General features: G+C 38.6%; 4 protein-coding genes across 7 annotated transcripts; all 4 read right to left on the bottom strand.

Annotated features, from left to right (window-relative positions):
• Positions 1-5,000, bottom strand: prpf38a (pre-mRNA processing factor 38A). Its single transcript, XM_005808379.2, has 10 exons — positions 4,819-5,000; positions 3,576-3,735; positions 3,328-3,449; positions 2,351-2,436; positions 2,085-2,195; positions 1,886-1,992; positions 1,784-1,810; positions 1,612-1,703; positions 763-811; positions 1-381 (listed from the first exon to the last, which is right to left on the bottom strand). The coding sequence occupies exons 1-10, from the start codon at positions 4,946-4,948 to the stop codon at positions 336-338; spliced, it is 930 nt and encodes a 309-aa protein (XP_005808436.1). The 5' UTR covers positions 4,949-5,000; the 3' UTR covers positions 1-335.
• A 2,428-nt stretch (positions 5,001-7,428) lies between these two features.
• On the bottom strand, positions 7,429-10,623 carry LOC111609630 (zinc finger protein 570-like). Its single transcript, XM_023339014.1, has 2 exons — positions 10,217-10,623; positions 7,429-9,579 (listed from the first exon to the last, which is right to left on the bottom strand). The coding sequence occupies exon 2, from the start codon at positions 9,562-9,564 to the stop codon at positions 8,176-8,178; it is 1,389 nt and encodes a 462-aa protein (XP_023194782.1). The 5' UTR covers positions 9,565-9,579; positions 10,217-10,623; the 3' UTR covers positions 7,429-8,175.
• Positions 10,624-12,209: 1,586 nt separating this feature from the next.
• On the bottom strand, positions 12,210-15,093 carry LOC111609637 (zinc finger and SCAN domain-containing protein 21-like). Its single transcript, XM_023339026.1, has 3 exons — positions 14,618-15,093; positions 13,923-14,067; positions 12,210-13,482 (listed from the first exon to the last, which is right to left on the bottom strand). Exon 3 carries the CDS (start codon positions 13,465-13,467, stop codon positions 12,298-12,300), a length of 1,170 nt encoding a protein of 389 aa, XP_023194794.1. The 5' UTR covers positions 13,468-13,482; positions 13,923-14,067; positions 14,618-15,093; the 3' UTR covers positions 12,210-12,297.
• A 305-nt stretch (positions 15,094-15,398) lies between these two features.
• LOC111609633 (zinc finger protein 436-like) lies at positions 15,399-20,685 on the bottom strand. Of its 4 annotated transcripts, XM_023339022.1 has the most exons (3): positions 20,382-20,685; positions 19,396-19,491; positions 15,399-19,323 (listed from the first exon to the last, which is right to left on the bottom strand). In XM_023339022.1, exons 1-3 carry the CDS (start codon positions 20,418-20,420, stop codon positions 18,286-18,288), a joined length of 1,173 nt encoding a protein of 390 aa, XP_023194790.1. In that variant the 5' UTR covers positions 20,421-20,685; the 3' UTR covers positions 15,399-18,285. The 4 variants fall into 4 exon arrangements, with proteins under 4 accessions (XP_023194790.1, XP_023194789.1, XP_023194788.1 ...); XM_023339021.1 differs by having other exon boundaries at positions 15,399-19,491; positions 20,046-20,685; XM_023339020.1 differs by having other exon boundaries at positions 15,399-20,187.
• Between the last annotated feature and the right edge of the window lie 81 nt (positions 20,686-20,766).

The following is a 20,766-nucleotide window of genomic DNA, read 5'->3' as shown; positions in this document are numbered from 1 at the left end:
TCTTTTCCAATATTTGTTTTATTTCACCTGAAAAGTTCCCATTAATTTACTCAAAGCATAAAAAAATCATCTTATATCAAGGTTTTTATTTCTGGGATGTTTTCATTGTTCAGAAACAAACAAACAAAAAAACATTTCACTATTTACAGTTTTATCTGAGGCGCTTTAAGCATCTGGAGAATATTGTTTTGTTTGGTTTCCAGAACCATCAGAGGTCCAGATTATCAGAACCTGAAACTGCTGGAATAAAAATAAAAAATAAAAATGTCAAGTGGAAGATTGAAAAAAAGAGTTTGGGTGGATGAGAAAGTAAAAAACGTTGGGAGGGACTGAGGTCAGTCGTTTCCTCTCCGGCTCTTCTTGTGGCTCTTTTTGGAGCTTCTGAGGATAAAGCAAACAGAACCTTCAGTCCAACAGAACCAGGAACAGAAATCAGGATTTTACTGATTTTAATGGAAAAACCTGAACGAGCCTAAAAACAAAGTGGTAAAAATACAGTTTATGAGATAAACTGAGGCATAAATCTACACAAACACAGGAAACGTAACTAACATTTAACCGCTTAGGTGTTTTAAATGCTTTAATTCTAATATGAAATATGAAATAATACTGCTAATGTTTTAAACTGGAACAGCAGTTTAAACCCACTGGTTTAATGGGAACCAGTGGGACCAGGAGTTTCTGCTGCCAACTGAAAATTATTTCTGTTGCTAAACTTGATTCAGATTAAATCTGCTGGAGACGGAAGCGATCCGGACTCACCGCTCCGGGGTTTTGGAGTGGCTCCGATGTCTGTGGCTTCTGTGGTGACCTGATGAACAAACCAACAGCTCTCATTTATTTCCCATCATGCAGCAGGAGAAAACATCTGCTGCTTTAATATCTGAACTCAAACTGAAGCTGCAGGTTTAAACTGTTAAAACAAAACAAAGTGAAAGATTCAACTGCAGCAGAAAAAACATGCTGAGATGCATGAATCAAGGAAATTAATTCATATTTATCTAAAATAAATGTGGACATTTTGGGTTTTATTTTATTTAAAAAAGAAAATTAATCAACATGTTGTCATTTCCTAGTCATTTAGTGCAGCACATCATACATTTATTTTCTCCTCTTATAAATCACAAATACTGCAGGAAAGATGACAGATCTGCAGCTGATTGGCTGAATTTAATTGTGTAATAAATTAAGATCTTTAAAATACATTTCATTATTAATTTGATGCATCAGGTTAAAACTGTTGGATGTTTAACCAACATTTTCCACAGTAGGATTATTATCTAGACCAGATGTAAGGAGGAACGGATCTGGTTCTGGTCCGGTCCGATGGAGCTAAAACTGAAGGACGGATCAGATTTGGATAAATTTAACCTGAGAGGCATCAGAACCGGGACAGAACGGAGAGCGTTTCTGCCCTGATGACTTCCTGCTGAGAAATTTGTCGACTATTTTTGCTAAAAGTTGCAGCCAAAGTTAAATGTGAGTCAATCTGTCCACACAGCAGCTATTCTGCAACAGAATGCAGCTGCAGTGGCCTAGTCAAAGACCAGACCTTTACCCGACTGTAATGCTGTGCCTGGACCGTCAGAGAGCAGAAAGAGCAGAACCTACCGGGCGATTTGGAGCGGTGCCGCCGGTCCCTGGAGCGGCTGCGGTGCCGCCGCGGGCTCTTGCTGCGGTGGCGCTCTCTGCGAGGCGACGGGCTGTTGGGACGAAACAAAACACGTTTAGAGTCCGAGCAGAACCCAAACCGCCGTCGGGTCAACGGAGTCGGGGGTCGAACCTTCGTCTCTTGGGCGATCGGCTCCTCCTGAAAGGCAAACGGTCAGGTTAGCGTCGCTGCGGCAACAGATCGGCTCTGATCGATAAACGGGCGACAACGAACCGGCGAGGAGAGCGGCTGCGTCTGTAGCGAGGCGACGGCGAGCGCCGAGGCCGGTCGTTGTCACGGTGACCGCGCCTGTGGGGCTCCGGGCTCGGCAGCCTCTCGAACTGCAGACCAGAGAGGAAGAGAAAAATGTTAAATGTTGAAAGAAAGGAGAAACTTCAAGGTTAAACGTCTTTAAAGGGCAGAATCATGTGACCTTCTCCTCTTCCTCGTCCTCTTCCTCGCTGCTCTCCACCTCGTCCAGGTCTTCCTCCAGAGCGCTGACCCGCGGGTCCAGCATCTCGGCTTCCTCCAGAACCTGTCTCTTCTGCAGCACACAGAACAAAATGGAGTCACCTTGACTCGGACCAGAGCGTGAAGAAGAAGAAGGTTCAAACACACAACAGGAAGCAACTGGAAAGAACTTCCTGTTTGAACCGACTTGGACCGGACCGGACCAAACGGCTGGACGGACAAACGGACCTGAAGCCGCGGCAGGATGATGTCACACACTCTCTCTGCATGAAGCAGCTCATCGATGAACTCGTCAACGTGCATCAGCTCAAACTCTGGAGGAGGAACACACACACACACACACACACACACACACACACACACACACTAAGAATGAGTCTGGTTCTGTCCCAGGTCCAAAACTAAACAGGTTTCAGGTTAGAGGATGAACCCAGCACCACTCCAGTAAAACCAGTAAAGACTCAGCTGCTATTAATAACCTGTAGCTTTTGGATGAAAATCCAGAGAGATGAAATGTTTTGACACGTTTGAACTCAACCTGCTCCACTGGCACAAAGTTTCAGTTCAGATTTTCTTCTAAATGATCTCTGAGTTTTTTCTCCAACTCGTCTCTTTGCTGCTTCAGCTACAAAACATTCAGACATAAACCAGGAAGTAATCGCTGCGTCAGAGACGCACCGATCAGATATTAATATCTGTATCGGTCCTGATGTTATGGCTGAGGGCAGATCTATTCAATCTATTTCTATGCTTTATTATTTTACGTTATACTTAGAATTCCTAATTGCACTTTCTGAACCATTTGACTGAAGGTTTATTTTTGTATTTTTACATTTGACCAAGATAATCAACTTATTGTTTTAGTCAGTTTCATTTTCTTTATTATTTATTTTACAGTTATAATCTTAACTGCACTGAATAAATTAAAGTTATCAGATAAATTTGTAATCCAAAACATTTTATGACTCTGTTTAAAACAGAAATGTTTTAAGTTAATTAGCTGTTTTTCAGTATCAGATCAGCCGGTTCTGATCCTCAGACGTCAGCAGTAAAAAGGCGGATCAGTGCATCTCTACATTACATCACTGACATGATTCATGTGTAAACGAAACCAGATGTGTGTCAATCTAAAGAATCTTTTGGGCTTCCCGTCTTTTCCCAGAATTCCTCTCGGTTCCGGTCCCAGTGGATCTCCACCAGCTCACCTCCGTTCCGGTTCTGACTCTTGATCTTCCTGTAGTCGTTGTAGAGCGGCTCCAGGTACTTGTAGCAGTCCACGGCGGTGCCGGTCAGCCTCATGTACATGGCTCCCAGTAGACGGACGTATCTGAGGAAACAGACAGGAAACGTTTCCTCTGAGCTTCATGGACCCGCGGCCGGTCCGGCCGACCCGCGGCCGGTCCGGCCGACCCGCAGCTTCTCTTGAAAAGCCTGAAACCTGGAGGAATCTCACTTAAAATCCTCGTTTTTGATGAACTCCACGATGATGTCTTTCTCCGGCTGGATCTGGAGCATCTTCAGCGTGAGGCAGAGGAACGGAGTCGGCTTGATGTTCCCGCCATAAACTCCTCCCACAAACTTCAGCTCCATGGCTTTGTCCACCACCAGCTCCGCTGCAAACACACAGACACCAAACTGAATTTATTTAAACCAAAACCATCCGCTGGAGGAGAGACTGAAGTCAGAGATGAACCCATGAAACATCAAACTGGGAGAGAAAAACAAAAACATGGGTTCAGTACTGATCACATCTTTAGCAATGAAAACATTGCAGAATAAATAAATATGATGCAAAACAACAAGAAACGCTGTTAGTTAATGTTTAGTTTATTTAGTGTCAAGATAATTAACTGAGTCCATAAATCAAGTGTTGCTTTTTCCAGCAGAATCAGTGCAATAATTGTTCTTAACTAAATAAAGAAAACTAACCCTGTTGCACAAAGTTTATTTCTGTGTACAAACTGCTGACATTCTGACTATTTTACTAGATAAAGGAAAAATTCCACCTAAATCAAGAATAAAGTTTTATCTGATATTTATTATAATGTAAAGTTTCTTGCTTGTTGTTTTATGTTTTCATCTTATAAAGCAGTTTAACTTATCTTGTTAAATTGTCCTTGACTTAATATTATTTTCTATCTGCTGAACCTTTTGAACGTCAAATGAAGAAGCAACAAACAGTAAATATAAATGCTGATATTTTATCCTTTTATAACATACAGTACCAACTGTAAGTATTGGTTTAACTTTCAAGTTGAAAAATGTGACATTTCTTGGACGGTACCGTTTCCACCTTTACTTTAATAAAACTGATGAAGTATTGCTGCTCTTGCTTAGATACTTTCTATCCACCGCTAATTAGTTTGTCCTTTTACTTTTGCTGCCTGTTTTCTATCATTTTCTGATTATTATTGTTTCTCATTTTAGTTGAAAAAGCTCATAATTTAGAAGAAGGCTGGTTTACATCAAATCCACTAAATGTATAGAATTAGAATGTTTCTCAACAGAAAAGGAAATTTAGTACCATATTAACTTAAATTAAAAACAACTATTTTACAGAAAACGTTAATAAAAATGTAATGGGTTGAGTAAACCTGTATTTTAACCATAATTACCACCGTCAAGCAGCCCTGCAGGGGTTAAATGAAATCTCGTTGAGGTTAGCCTTCAGGGAGCTAACATGCTAACTCACTGACCGGTCAGACCGAAACATTCCTCCTTCCAGTATTTGGACTCATAGATTCGGGTCCGGATGATTTTCTCCACCAGGTACTGCGGGTTGGTTCCGTGGATGCTGTTTGCATCTTTAACGGTTCTGTTTGCCATCGGAGGGAAACTCTGTTAGCAACGAGGCAAACACAAGCTAATCGAGAATCACTTCCGGTTCAGCTTTGTGGGGGCGGGAGGCGAGGGGGCCGTTAATACCCATCCTGCCCAGCAGGGGTCACTGTTTTACTGACAAATACTCAATTCTAATGAAATTGTTTACGTTCAAAATTTAATACATGAGAAAACAATTAAAATGTTATTTTATTTCAGTAACTCTATCAATAGTAAACCTTTGGATATTAACATCTTTGTGCCTTCATTTTTGTTGTGATAATTTTCTGCTTCCAGTCAATGAAAATACATTTAATTTTAAAATATTACGAGAAAATCTCTTGAATATAAAAATGTGGGATTACTGAAAACTACATTCAGTACCTATTTAAAGGTTCTTTTCAAAATGTACATTTTAATCAGAAAAGCCCTCATCTGATCACAGATTCTGATTTCTAGATCAGACTGTAATTGCAGAACTGAATATTTGTGACATTAGGCAAGTATTGTTAGTTAAAACCTGGATTCTTGCTGCTTGTAGAAAACTAAAATGCATAAAACACAAACCAAATGGACCTCAGTCAATAACTTTCTGAAATTGTATTTTAACATATTACATCGGGATTCTTTGAAATACAGAACAAATATCAAAACTAACTTTTTTAGTTTTTCACAACATTTTTGTAATATATACAGAAATATTATGTGTTAAATTAAGTAAAACTATCTCAATAGTTGTTTTTGTAGTAGAGAATCCAACTACTGAGCCACCATTCGACCGAAGGCCATCACTGAGACAGCTTTAGAAAAAATAATGCAGAATTAAACAAATTTACACAAAAATATCAAAAACTTTGCACAGAAAGATAAAAATAGAACTCTAAATAACTTACTTAGGTAGCTTATCAGCAGAAATGAAAAAGATTGATTTTGGGGTTAGTTACATTTTCAGTGTCTCTAATTTGAAAGTAGTCTGACAGGAAAGACATGCAGCAAATGTCACCAGGCCGGGAATCGAACCTGCGACTACCATGAGGACGAAGGTTTCCATATGTGGGTCATGGTTTGCCTCTGCACCACCCCAGGGTTAGCTACACCTTAACACAAGCTTCTTGAGATCATATATTTTATTTACCTTCTGTGTGGAACTTCAACAGAAGAGATGAAGCAAAGATTCATTTCTTTAAGATAAAGCGCGTCACCCAGTTCACTGGTTACACTGGAGTTCAGAGAATAGACTTTAAGAGACTGTTGTAGGTTTATAAATAACTGAACGGGTTAGTACCACAATACATTAAAGATCTACTGTTGTATTAACCTTCCAGGCCTCTCAGGTCTTCTGGTTCTGGTCTTGAGGGGTCTGTGGCTAATATGTAAATATGAGTGTTTAGGATCCCAGCTGATTCCAGGATGTTGATGACTGCAGAACATGGATTGGTGGTCTGAGAAAAATGACTTTCCTAATGGGAGCAGAGACTTACCAGACTTCCTCCTTCCTATTTCGTTGTGCATTGGCCAACACATTTTATAATATGACATGTGGACGAGAGAGATAGTCGCAGCATGAGCCAAGAAATAACTGAAAAGTGTCAAATGAACAATAATCCTTAAATTTTAGATCACAAAAACATTAAAGCTCAACGAAACATAAGAGCTGTTTAAAAAAAAAAAAAAAAATTATATTTCCAATTACATCTAGTTTCAATAAAAAGCTAATAAATAATTTATTTGTCATGTCCCTGGAAAATGCACCTACTCTGGTTCCTGTTGTAATTGCTCAGACTCTTTCAACGTCCACGTCCCGAGTCCAGCCCCAAGTTAAATGCGTATCCGAATTCCTCTCTTCCAAACTCTGGACCTGATGGGCTCCAGCAGCAACGTTCTCCAGAACTCTCAATGAACCAGTTGTCCAGTTCTGCCTTTGTTCTGGCTTCATCAGTCTCCATGTCTGGATTTCCTCAGTCATTCCTCCTTCAGCGACTCTCTTTGCCTCTTGAAACATCTCATTACTGTAGTATCATTCTCCATATTTATCATTATTTATCCTACTGAACGTTTCCAAGCTCCTTTCCCCCCCCAACTGATACAATTCAGATACTTTGATCCTCTGATTCTCCAACATCTGTTGGGAACATTTTCAGCGTATTTGTTAAGTAAATAATATTTAGTGCTCAACAGCTGCCACAGCAGTTCAAACTAAATGTAACTAGAAGCATCACAGAGCAACATCAGAGATATTTTATTTGATATTTTTACAGAATGGGAAGTGAGGCATCATCTATATCTGAAACTAATATATTGTCACCTTCCTAAATAACGTCCTAAATAATTTTTTTTTCTTCTCAAAAGTGACAGGTGCAGGTTTAGAGGAATTTGCTAAACACAATGCAACAGCCAGACAGAATAGTAAGTTATAATTATGTTCTAGTTTTAGTGATGGGACTAAATATTATCTTATATCTTAGTCACAGAAGAAACTGCCAAAATTTCAGGAATCAACAGTTTATTGTTGTCTGTTTATGCAAAGAAACAAAAATAGTTGCATAAATGACATGAAATTACAGACGTGACTTTATTTTTATGGTCTGATATTTGGTGATGAAAGGAATCCAACCCTTTAAACGAGATCATTTCAGCAGATCAAAGCTACAACAGATGAATTAATTAATGTTTGGATAGTTTTATTAATTAATGAAATTGTCATTTAAATATGTTATTTGTATACAGTATGTTAATCCAGTTTTAAAATAATTTTGATAATCTGAAAAAGTTAAGTGTGACACATAAGCAAAAATAGAATATTTTTACCCACACTTGGTGAAATGCCGTTTTATGAGGCTCAACAGATGGTCCAACTGCAGTCGGTCCTTTAAAAATGGGAAATTGTTTTGCTCCACCATCAACATTGTATTATTATCTGCATCAGACTGTCAATGAAGTCATTTCTCAGATCAGATTGACAATGGAGGATTGATCAGTCACTCTGTCTGGACTTCTTTCACTTTTGCAATCTTTGCTCTGTCATGTTACAACAAACTACATTTGCTTTCAAATCTACATTAAACCTCAGAGCTAAACGTTTACAGGTGTGTGCACACTTCCAGAGGAATGTATTGATGGTGTGTCAACCATCTTACATTGTGGCCTTTCAGGCCCGGGTCAAACTGCGGTCTGCACAGTGTATGAAAGATGTGCAACTATGACAGTCTCAAAAGCACGTGCCCATGTGTTGACTATTCTGCTTCAGGTGAAAAATATCTCTCCTCTGCTTTGTGAGTTCTCATATGTCTGCCCATGCTACCACATTCAGTAAAGGATTTACCACACACCTTACAGGAGTAGGGCGTTTCGCCTGTATGAGTTATCATGTGTTCAGTCAAATTGCTGCCGTACCGGAAGGAGTTACCACAAACTTTGCAAGCATACGGCTTCTCATGTGTATGACTCCTCATATGTCTGGCCACTCTGCTACATTCACTAAACGATTTACCGCAAACTTCACAGGAATATGGCTTCTCGCCTGTGTGCGTTCTCATATGAATAGTTAAATGACAGTTTTTCCCAAAGGACTTCCCACAGACTTCACAAGAATATGGTCTTTCTCCTGTGTGGATTCTTGTGTGAACATTCAAACGACTAATAAAAGCAAAAGACTTACCACACACTTTGCAAGCAAATGGTTTCTCTCCAGTGTGAGTTCTCATGTGCCGAGCCATGCTACTGCTGCCACTGAAAGATTTACCACACATCTTACACACATGCAGCTTCTCACCTGTATGGGTTCTCATGTGACCCGCCAACTCACTGCTCTGTCTGAAAGATTTACTGCACAATTCACAAGGGTAGGGTTTGTCACCTGTGTGAACCTTTATGTGACGTGCTAACTCGCTACTCCGCTTATATGATTTATCACAGAGTGTACAGGGATATGGCTTCTCTCCTGTATGAGTTTGCATGTGAGACATCAAGTATTTACGTCTTGTGAAGGATTTGCCACATATTTCACAAAAAGGAACATTTTTATGACGTTCTGTTTCTGAACTGTCCACATTGTCCCTGTGATTTCGAAAGTCCAGAAGCTCCAGATCGATATCTTTACTGGGTCCTGAGTCTTCCTGTTTGCTTCCTTGTTCATGACGGTTCGCATCTTCAGGATGGATCCCAGAGAGGTTCTGGTTCTTGTTTGGTTCTGGTTCACTGCTGTCCCTTAGCTCAACAGGTTCCTGTTTTAGTACAATCTGCTTCCCATCCTGATCACTGCAGAAATCTTCCTGCTCCTCTTTAATCTGTATAAGTTCTGGTTCCTCCTTTGTCTCCATCATCTGCTCCAGTTCTTTCTCATTATGGAATATTTTCTCATCAGCAGGAATATCCGTAGAGGTGTTGCTCTCCTGCTTCGGTAAAAGCTGCCCATCATCCTGAAAGATCCCCAGTTCAGTCGGTTCTTCTTTAATTGACAGAGGTTCTGGTTCCTCTTTCGTCTCAGTGATCTGTTGTGGATCCGTTTCTCCCGGTTCCTGTTTTATTTCTACAGGATTTGAAATCTTGTGATCAACTATTGAGTTCCTTTCTTTCGTTATTAGAAGATTATCAGCCAGAACCTCCCATGTAGTGATGGACATGATGCTGTGGAAGGCCTGAGGACATAAAGAGTAAAACATCGCTGTAAAACACATTTAATGAGATCTAAAAACAAAACTAGACAGAGAAGTTATAAGGTCTGGACTATTGAGCACATCCAAACAGAGCTGCACCAACCAACTCTGAATGAAATGTAAATGTAAGATATTGACACAGAAAGACTGAACTTTAATGAAACATATAGCGGTAAAACAGAAATATGTACCATAAATAATTTTCCAAACAGTACCGTAACAAGGCTGCTTTAGAATAAAAAAAGAAAATAACAATAAAAGATATTTCTATGTTCTATATTGGACATTGTTTTATGGTGGACTAACTCTAATTATTGGCATGTATGTTGTTCTGTTGATTTACAAAATTAGCTGGTCTCAGTGGAAATGTAGTTTTCCAGCCGACTTGTGTTGCTACCTGAAGAAACGTTGCCACTCACAAGATGGTGGCGGCGCTGACGTATTGTTTCTATGAGGCATCTTCTCTTCATTTTTTGTGCTTATGCATCAAATTATTTAACCTCCAGCTAATCTCACTCTGTCCGCTGCTTCCCTCTCAGGATGCTGGACAAGCGGAGACGATCATTCCGGTAAATAGTAAATATTTACGGTCATAACGGATTAAAGATGATTCTCTTACCTTATTAACTTGTTTTTATTCTTCTGAAAAACAGCTGGGAACAGAGAAGCGTCCAATAAATGCCCAACACTCTTCGCCTGAGACCGTTTAGAGCTGTTCTCCAGAGGAAGCTGCTTTCCTTCGCTTCTCGGTTAGCATGGAGGCTAACTGGTCTCTAACTGGTCTCTAACTGGTCTGTTGCAGCTAAAACGGAGGAAATGACCGTAAATGAAGGAGGCAAATAAAACCAGAGTCAAAGAGGAGACATGATGGATAAACCGAGTTCCTGAAGAGCTGATTAGTACCAACTGTTTAGTTTTAAACCTTCTGATCCCTTCCGTTCCTGTTGGTTCATTACTGCCACCTATCGGCCAGGAGTGTTTGTTTGTTTCTGTGGCGTTTTCAGCAACAGGGAAGTTCAAAGTGATAAAACATAACAATAAACAAGCAAAAAACAATGTTTACATTACATTGGCACAAGAAAGTTTTTAAATTAAAGAAAAGTTGTAATCCAGACTAAAATTAATCAATTTTCCTGTTATTATTAACCAAAGGAAGTTAAACAAACTGGGTTTTAGCCGTGATTTAAAGGAACTCAGTTTTGCAGTTTTCTGGAAGTTTGTTTCATATTAGAGGAGAATAAAAACCGAATGCTATAATAATCACTTCTGTAAAACATTCAAACAGTAAAAATGTGACAAATGTGAATTACAAAGAAAATGATAAAGAATTAGTCTTTGGTCAATCAAGAAAACATGTTCTATACTGCAGGACATTTTAAATAAGTAAACAGAATCAATTCATGTAGAAAAAGTCAACATGTTAAATATTCCAGGCATTATAAGCAGGACAACTCTACAACTGAAACATCAAATTAATGAATAATATAGATGTTAGAATAAAGGTTTTTTGTTCTTTATGTATTTTGAAGTTCCTGTTTCACAAGTCATGTTAATTTATGATGAAGGGTAAATTATGATGAAATTATACCCTTCATCATAACTTATGATGAAGGGTATAATAATGTAAAGACTTGAATCCATGTGTGGGGAATATACTAACTTCTCCTTCACCATGTAATGATTTTTTAAATAACTTTGTTTCAGGTCTTAGTGAAATAACATTTGTAGAAAGTCTGTCTGATTTAAAGGGAAATATAAAGACAGCAGAAAAGACAAGACTTTATTAATGAGGGTCAAAAGTGCCACAGTTCAACAATAAACAGGTGTTTATATATTTTAATCATCAATAAACAGGTTTATAATATATAGGAACAGATGCAGAATATACATTAAATACCAATGATTTCTGTATACAAAATAAAAGTATGTGGAAATGATTTAAAATATTGAGATATTTACATGTAAAAATCATACAGAAAAATGTAAATATTTATTTAATATTCCATCTGAGGTTTGGCTTATTTCATCACTGAAAAACTCAAGGATAAAATGAGCCACAAAGCATTTGTTCATGTTTATTTATTAAACATCTAGAACTGCTTTACTGTTTGAACTTCATTTTGCTTTTATTACGTACGCAGAGACACAAACTAAATGGCAGATGTGGAGTCGACAAGATATTAAAGCTTCAAACTCAACATCAATACTAAGAAAAATACTTAATACCACTGCAGCATTTTTAATATCCACAGTGTTCATTCCAGTAAGACACATAATTAATGCAATGATATTTCAACTTCATTACTTGGGGACCAAACCAATAAGTGTGGGAGAATTCAGTCCTCATTTATAAAAATATGTGATTTAAAACTGTGAGTAAAAGAGCAGAAAAGGAAATGCTTCCTGTAACTGCTAATGTTAAATAACATAGTGTAGTATTATTTTCTGATGTTGTAAATGTACTCTTTACAGTTATTCAATTAATCAGGATTAATCAATTATTGAAATAATCGTCAACTGTCTGTGACGCCAACATCGAAACTAATAGATGTTAGCGGTGTATGCAAATGATCCTCTCTGAAAATGACATTTTTATAGCATCATCTATAAATAATATCTTTACTGTTCATCAGCAGAAGATGAAAAGCATGTGATTTACATCCAAAACTGCTTTCCATATCCGCACATAAATACAGCTTCTCACCTGTGTGAGTTCTCATGACGACTCAAATGGCTGCTATATCTAAAAGACTTTCTACACATTTTACAAGAGTAGGGTTTCTCCCCTGTGTGGGTTCTCATGTGCACAGCCAAGGAGGATTGCCTTGTGAAACCTTTTCCGCAGGTCAGACAGGAGAAAGACTTCTCACCTGTGTGACTTCTAAGGTGACGGGCCAAATCACTGGGCTGTATGAAGGATTTATCACACACTTCACAAGTATACGGTTTTTCACCTGTGTGGGTTCTCATATGTCGAGCCATTGTATTACAGTGACGAAAAGATTTACCACACGCTTCACAAGAATATGGCTTCTCCCCTGTGTGTGTTCTCATATGTCTGGCTAAGTTACTACAGTGGCTGAATGATTTTCCGCACACTTGACAGTGATAAGGCTTCCTACCTGTGTGGGTTTTCATATGTTTGGCCCTGGCACTACAATCAGCAAAGCATTTATCACACAGTTCACAAGGATATGGTTTCTCACCTGTGTGAGTTCTTACGTGATCAGTCAGGTACTTGTATGTGGTGAAACATTTGCCACATACTTCACAGGATGGTATGTTTAGTTTAGGTGCTGTTAGTTTTGAGTTGTTTCCACCCAGGTTGATTCCTGGCTGATGCTGGTCCTCGGCTTTAAGGCAGTTCTCAAAAACAAGTTGGTCCTTGTTTGGTTCTCTGTTGTCCTTTAGCTCCTCAGCAGGAGTCACCATACAGGTGTCAACCTCCTGCTTCTCCACCAGCTGACCTCCATGCTGATCCTCCTCCTCCTCTTTAATCTTCACAGGTTCTGGTTCTTCTGGTTCCTCTTTCACCTGTACAGGTTCTGGTTCCTCCTTTGTCTCCATCATCTGCTGCAGTTCCGGTTCATAGTGCAATATTTCCTCATCAGCAGGAGACACCATAGAGGTGTTGGTCTCCTGCTTCACTAAAACCCGCCCTTCATCCTGGGAGATCCTCAGGTCAACCAGTTCTTCTTTGATTGGTTCCGGCTTTGATTCCTCCTTTTTCTCAAAAATCTGTTGAGGTTCTGGTTCCTCCTCTTCCTCTTTTATCTGTGCAATGTTTGGAGTATTGTAATCAATAATTAGGTTTCTCTCTTTGGTTATGAGAAAGTTGTCCTCCAGAACCTCCCATGTAGTGACAGACATGATGCGTTGGAGGATCTGAGAGGAAGAACAGAAGATTGTTTACATTTCTATAAAATGTTTTTATCAAGAGAAAACAGTAATGTGAGATTTGTCATTTAAAGTGATGGTTGTAATTATTACCATGGTTGACTAAGTAAATCATCAATATCAATATATTAAAATATGAAATAAAATTTGTTTGCAATTTAAGCAAAGTTTGGATATCAAAAATTGTTTAAATTACTCAAAATTTCCATGTAATATTTGTAATTTTAATTTGGAATAGAACTTTTCTAGAAAATGTTAGGAAAGTTTCCAGAAACATTCAGCCCCTGAACAGCCCTACTGTTGTTCTCATGAAGCTACATATGACATTGATATTGTCAAACTGACATGACATTGGATGGAAACATCCAAAGTCCAGCAGGAAGCAGCAGGTGGGCAGGTTGAGGACCTGGAACCACGTGTTTACTTACAGAAAGAGCTGGTAGCGGTTCAGAGTCCAATAAATGTCCAGTATTTACTGTGTCCTTTTTGTCCTCCTTAAGAAGAGACCCATTTCTTCTTGTTCTCAGTTAGCTTGGAGGCTAACTGGTGTCTTTCAGGCTGCTGCTGTTGCTGCTAAAGCAGAGAAAAATCGCTGTTACAGGAAGGCTAGTAATACTGTCAGCCGTTAGAAGACAAGCACAAAGTTTCTTTACAACCATTTACTTAAATGGGATGTATTTTCTAACAAAGTATCACAATATCTCAATCTACAATAAAGATCAAAAGATCATGTCTTTCTATTCTGAGTCCATTACAATATTGTAATAATTCAAATTAAATTAAAATTTAAAAAATACTTTATTAATCCCAAAAGGAAATGAAATTATGAGTAAATTATGTGCATCAGTCGAATAGAGACCTGAGATGTTTTTTTTTTGTTAATGATCTGGAAGATTAAAGTGCAGCAAAAACAAATGTTAACGATGTAAAATCGATGTTTGTACCGTGGATCACAGCAGAGACATTCATAACGAACTAAAGACAAGTTACATAGATTATATAGATTTAAAACATTTTACTCCCCCATTTTGTCCCTGTTGTATTTAACACCATGAAAACTACTAAATAAATAAATAAAGTTGGAAATAAACTCCAAACACAAACAGTACTGAAGAAAACAAACCATCGAGCTGATAACTCGGACATTTCCTGCTTCCTCCGCGGCATTAACTAGTTCCTTGATCATATTTTCTGTTTCTCAGCGTTAGTTCATTCAGAACCGTAACCTTAACAGACAGGAGGTTCCCAGGTGATTTGGGTTTCCGTCTCTTCCTCCTAATGGACGGTGCTGTTGAATTTTTCTCCAGCAGCCGGAAGTCGGTCTGATTAATTCTCTCTGATGATGAACCGAAGATTTCGTTAATGTAGTCACTGAAATATTCAGCCCACAAAGCAATAACCGTTTTCTAGCCGAACATATACAGATGGAATCCTGGAAGCTAACGCTACTAGCTTCTTCTTGTTTACTTCCGCCGGAAGTCCCACACGGAGATTTGCACTCAAAACAGTTCACATCTTTTGAGTTCCGAATCTAAGCATTTGGATTTTTATCAACTATTAATTTACTGTATTTGAGTTATAATCCAAACATAAACATATTTTTTTATACTAATGTCTTAATTATTTAATACAGGGACCTAGATAGATAAATAGATAGATAGATAGATAGATAGATAGATAGATAGATAGATAGATAGATAGATAGATAGATAGATAGATAGATAGATAGATAGATAGATAGATAGATAGATAGATAGATAGATAGATAGATAGATAGATAGATAGATAGATAGATAGATAGATAGATAGATAGATAGATAGATAGATATAGTTCTAAGGTATTTCTGAAAAACAATTAATACATCACTTATAAAGTTTCCAGAAAAAACTGGAGGAGTCTGTAATTAAGTTTAGCAGCTTTATTTATTAATTATTAGTTATATTAATATCCAGAAAGGCACCCAATGGCAGTAGAATAGCAAAGCTATAACTGACATGAAGACATAAACAATTAAAATCTAAGACCTGAAAATAAAATTCTAATTATTACTACACTGACATACACTCAAAAGACAAATAACGCTGCAGAACATCAACAGGTCCACCGAATCGTTAGTTTACCCAGGACCATTAATGCAATTAATGTTTTAGTGTAAAGTGCCAAGGGACAAAGTAATCTAATAAATATTACCAGTAAGTTACTGGGACAAGTTAAAATTATACACATAGGATAGTCCTAAAAACAAAACATCACACGTCAGCATTATTGTCCAAAAAATATTTTTAATACTATCAATAAAATAAATGCCACTTTATTTCTAAAGCACATAAAATACAACACAGCAGCTGACAGACATGTACAAAAAATAAAAAAGACAACTACAAAAAAATAGAAATCAAAGCATCAGAAATACAAGTAAAGACTACAACATTAAAACACAGATGCTACTTCACTCCTGGTTATAAACCAAAGGAAAAAGTGTTTTAAATGAGCTTTAAAAACAGAAAGAGATGGTTCCTGCCTCACCTTTAGCAGCAGCTCATGCCACAGTTTAGGAGCTGAAAAGGCTCCGTCTCCTCTGGATTTCTAAAAGGTATTCAGGATTGCTAAAATTATCTGGGCAGATGATCAAAGCGCACATGATGGCATAGAGAGGTAAAGTAGTTAAGGCAAATGACAAGGGCAAAGACCATTCAAAGACAAACAAAACTAACGCTGATCAAAAGAGAGTTACAATAATCCAGACATGAAGTAATAAAAGTGTGGATTACTGTCTCCAAGTGGAACGAAGGGGCTTGATTTGGCAGGTTTCCAATTTCACCCCAGAATTTGTGACAGTGGATTTTTTTTAAAGGGGCCAAAGGAAAAAAAAAAATCAAGGTGGAGATACTGCTGGGCCACTAGAACCCAGTGGCAGAACATAAAGTGAGAACAAAAAAGAACCAAGAATACAGCCCTGGGGTACACCCTGAGGAGGGCTGAGGTAAAATGATCCATCATCACACAGAAACGTCGATCAGAAAGGTAAAACCTGAACCAGTGGTGACTCAAACTGGCCAATTCAGGTTGTTTTAATATTTTCACTGGAGTAACCGTTGGCTAGCACTAACCACCCATGACTACAAAATGAAAAGGGATTAGATTAGTTTAACATTTACGAAATAATAAAAATGCAAATGCTAGCACAAACACATTAGGTTTTGCAGTGCAGCTTTTACCATTGGTGGCACCAAGGTCATGACTCTTTGTCCACCAGACATAAAACCTTCCCTGTTACATACATAAATACAGACATACTAAAGATTTTTAACTGATTCATGAGTATATAAATACCGTAAGGCACTCACCAAACGACTCCACACTCAGAGGCAACACAATGAGTGCTGAGATCCAGACCTTGCTGGTCTTACCCTGATCAGTACTCACAGGATAAAAAGTTCTGGGTTCTGACGACCTACATCTCTCCTATCCAACTAGGATTCCCAGACAGAACCCATTAATAGTCATCCTCCATTTTGCAACTTGCTCTTGATTCTGAGCCAAATAATGTTTAGTGACTCTTATGGAGTCCCAGGATGTTGCATTGCTAACTTTGGGTTTAAGTCAACCATTAAAGGCTTCTCTAAAATTATGCATTCTTATTTATTAAGTAATGCTTTGCAAGGGTCAGTACAGCCCAATTCTGCAGAGCAGAATATTGAACCTATCCTGTCTTTAAACAACATTGAAACTGGGGGATTCCAAGCAGAGGCTTTGGGGAGACAGAAGTTTTTATGACCCAGATTTCTGCAGAAGGCAGATTGTTGACGCCTGTTGAAATGGTTTTCAGATGTTTGTTTTCACGCAGACCCACTGAGCCGAGCTCCTGTGAAACTCCGCCCACTGCAGTATACCTCAGTGTTTTCTCATATATGTGGTTCAAACAGTTCAGTAAACACGGCAAACATGGCACAGAGGTTCGACTATTACGAGTTCATGACAAACAAGCAACAATCGCTACATTTTCTCAAATATCAAAATGATCAAACATGTAGTGTAAAATCCTGAAATAAAATCTATTTACGTTCCAGTTATAAATCAAAGGCAAATCTAATCTTTTACATTTGATTTAAAGGAACTCAGTTTCTCAGCAGTTTGACAGTTTTCTGGAAGTTTGTTCCAGATTAGTGGAGCATAAAAACTGAATGCTGTTGCTCCATGTTTGGTTCTGCGAACTTGACCCAGAAAACCTGAGCGGTATGGACGGTTGATACGACGACAGGTCATTTTGGTGCTAAGCCATGTTAAAGTCTGTTCTCTGCACTACAGGGATTTTAGAACTGGGTTGATGAGTTATTCTTTTCTAGCTTCGGTGAAAAGTTAGGAAAGAAGAGGAGTAACAAGTTACACCAGGTTGTTTTAAGGCTTTGGGACCAGATATTACTCCAAAATGAATGAAACTGCAGATAAGAATCAAAGATTATACATATATAGATATCAGAGTAAACATTGATATGATTGTAGAAAATACATTCAGCAGCAGTCCTGATTAGTTTTTGTACATTTTCTTCATATTTTCTGATATTAAGTGTAGTCAGCAAAGTTTATTAGTACTAGTTCTGAGTTTCTGCTCTAAGAGTTATCTTCAGTCTGTCTCCACCATTTGTTCACGATTCCTCACATTATTACATCACAGCCAATTCCTTCACAAGCAAACAGACGAGTGATGGGGATGATGCTTTCTGGATTTACTGGTTCTACATGACATGTCCTCTGGTGGAACTAGCAGACATTTAAACTTTTAGCAGCAGCTATGATTTTCTGCCAGTCTCACCTGTGTGAGTTTTAAGGTGACAAACTAGACTTTTTCTCAATCTGAAAGATTTATCACATAGTTCACAAGAATACGGTTTCTCACCTGTATGAATTCTCATATGGCAGATCAGAGCACGATGCTGTACAAAACTTTTATTACAGCATTCACAGCTAAACAGTTTCTCGGCTCTGTGAGTTCTCAGGTGATCAGCCAAATTAACTTTCTGTATGAACGATTTACCGCACAGTTTGCAAGGATGTGGCTTCTCACCTGTGTGAGTTTTAAGGTGATCAGCTAAATGACTGTTGCGTCTGAAAAGTTTATCACACAACTCACAATGAAATGGTCTTTCATCTGTGTGAGTTCTTTGGTGACAAGTTAAAATACTTCTCGTGCTAAAAGATCTATCACACATGTCACATGGAAATGGTTTTTCACCAGTGTGTGTTCTGAGGTGACGTATTAAATTACTTCTTGTGCTAAAAGATTTATCACACATGTCACAAGGATGTGGCTTCTCCCCTGTGTGAGTTCTAAGGTGAGCAGTTAAGTAGTAAGGCTTAGTGAAATGTTTACCACACACGCTACACAGGGGCAAATCAGATTTTTGCCTTTCTAGTTCTGAATTGTCCTCATTGTCCATCTGATTTCTGGAGTCGTGAGGTTTCTGCTCTGGCTGAAGATCTTTACCTCTACTGGATCCTGAGTCGTTCTGGTTGCTTCTTTGGTTCTCACCTTCAGCCTGGATTCCAGAGAGGAGCTGGTTCCTGTCTGTTGGAGAAACCATAATGATTTCAGGCTCCTGCTTCACTGTAAGATGATCTTCATCCTTATCTCTGTGGAGATCCTCCTCTTCCTCTCGAGTCTTCACAGGTTCTGATTCTTCTGGTTCCTTTTTAACCTCTACAGGTTCTGGTTCCTGCTTTGTCTCCATCCTCTGCTCCAGTTCCGGGTCATTGTGGAATATTTCCTCCTCAGCAGCAGTCACCATTGAGGTGCTGCTCTCCTGTTTCACTAAAAGCTGCTCTTCATCCTGAAAGATCAACAGTTGAATTTGTTCTACTTTGATTGGCTGCGGTTCTGGTTCCTCTTTTTTCTCAGTCACCTGCTCCGGTTCTGGTTCCTCCTGCTCCTCTTTTATCCGTCTCTGATCATCAACCAGAACATCTGAAGTAGTAACAGACATGTTGCTGCGCAAGACCTGAGTGAAGACCAGTAGAACGTTAATGGCAAATATTTAAAGCTCATTTAATATAATCTGGAAAAACTTTAAGGATTAATATTTTATTAATGTCCTTGACTGTAACATATAAAATAGCTTTTAAAAACAATATTGCAAACCTAGGCAAGATATCTCCCCTTACAAAAAATCCCATGAAAATCACATGTGCTCACATGTCATTTTACCACAAAACGTTCCAAAATCACACGTATACATGTGCTTTCACATGTGATTCACATCATTCACATGTAAAAATTTGTATGAACCACATGTGTGGTTTTCATGTGATCACATGTGATTTTCATGGGATTTTTTTGTAAGGGTCTCAATTAAACATTTTAGGTCTCAGGAGCTTCTGGGTATTGCTGCAAATGTCATCAGAAACCCAGGCAAGCATCGTGTTGTTTGGGTGACTAAACAGACTGATGTTAGGTAGAAAACCCATTCAGACCGGATGAAAACACTTCAGAATCCACATCTGAATCTGTTCAAAGTTTTCTCAGCTAGAATCGTGTTTATTAAAGCCGACAAACCCCCTGAAACACGAATCTTTTGTCAGTCCTCCATGTTTACACGTCGTCCAGCCACGGTCTGATTTTACAGCCACAGTGACGTCAGGAAACCCGGAGGGTCAAAGGTCACAAACACCGATTCTTCTGGTGCTGCAGCCCAGCTCTGCGTTTTACACAAAGAAAACTACAAACATGAAGACATTCAGCCCGAATTAAACCCCAAACAACTGCTAAAAGATTCAGGTCAAAAACACAAAGAGTGATGAACGAAGCAAACCAAATCACACATGTCTACTTCCTCCGCGGTGTCAACTAGTCCCCTGACCCTGCTCATTCAGAACCGCACACTGAACGTACCGGGAGGTTCCGAAATAATTTGGGTTTTCCAGCCAACATCCGACAGTCTGAGCTGATGATCGATTTCCTCCTCCGAATGATGACATCAGGACACTCAGACGTTTCACATGAAATCAGGCATTTCCATTCAAATTAATGTTCTTCAGTATTTCAGTTGGACTCTGATGAATTTTCTCTCATGATGAAAAGAAGGTTTTGTTTTTGCAGACACTGACATTTTCAGTTCACGCAGTAAAAACCATCTTCTAACCAAAGATATTCAAATGAATCCTGGGAGCTAACGCTGCTAGCGCCTTCTGGTTTACTTCCGCCGGAAGTCTCACATGGAGATTTGCACTAGAAACAGATTCCATCCTTTGAGTTCCGCCTCCAGCTCTAAACATTT

This window comes from Xiphophorus maculatus, chromosome 9 (genome assembly GCF_002775205.1).
Source record: "Xiphophorus maculatus strain JP 163 A chromosome 9, X_maculatus-5.0-male, whole genome shotgun sequence".
NCBI lineage: Eukaryota > Metazoa > Chordata > Actinopteri > Cyprinodontiformes > Poeciliidae > Xiphophorus > Xiphophorus maculatus.
Note: the sequence above shows the minus strand (reverse complement) of the source record. Positions and strands in the feature narration are given on the sequence as shown.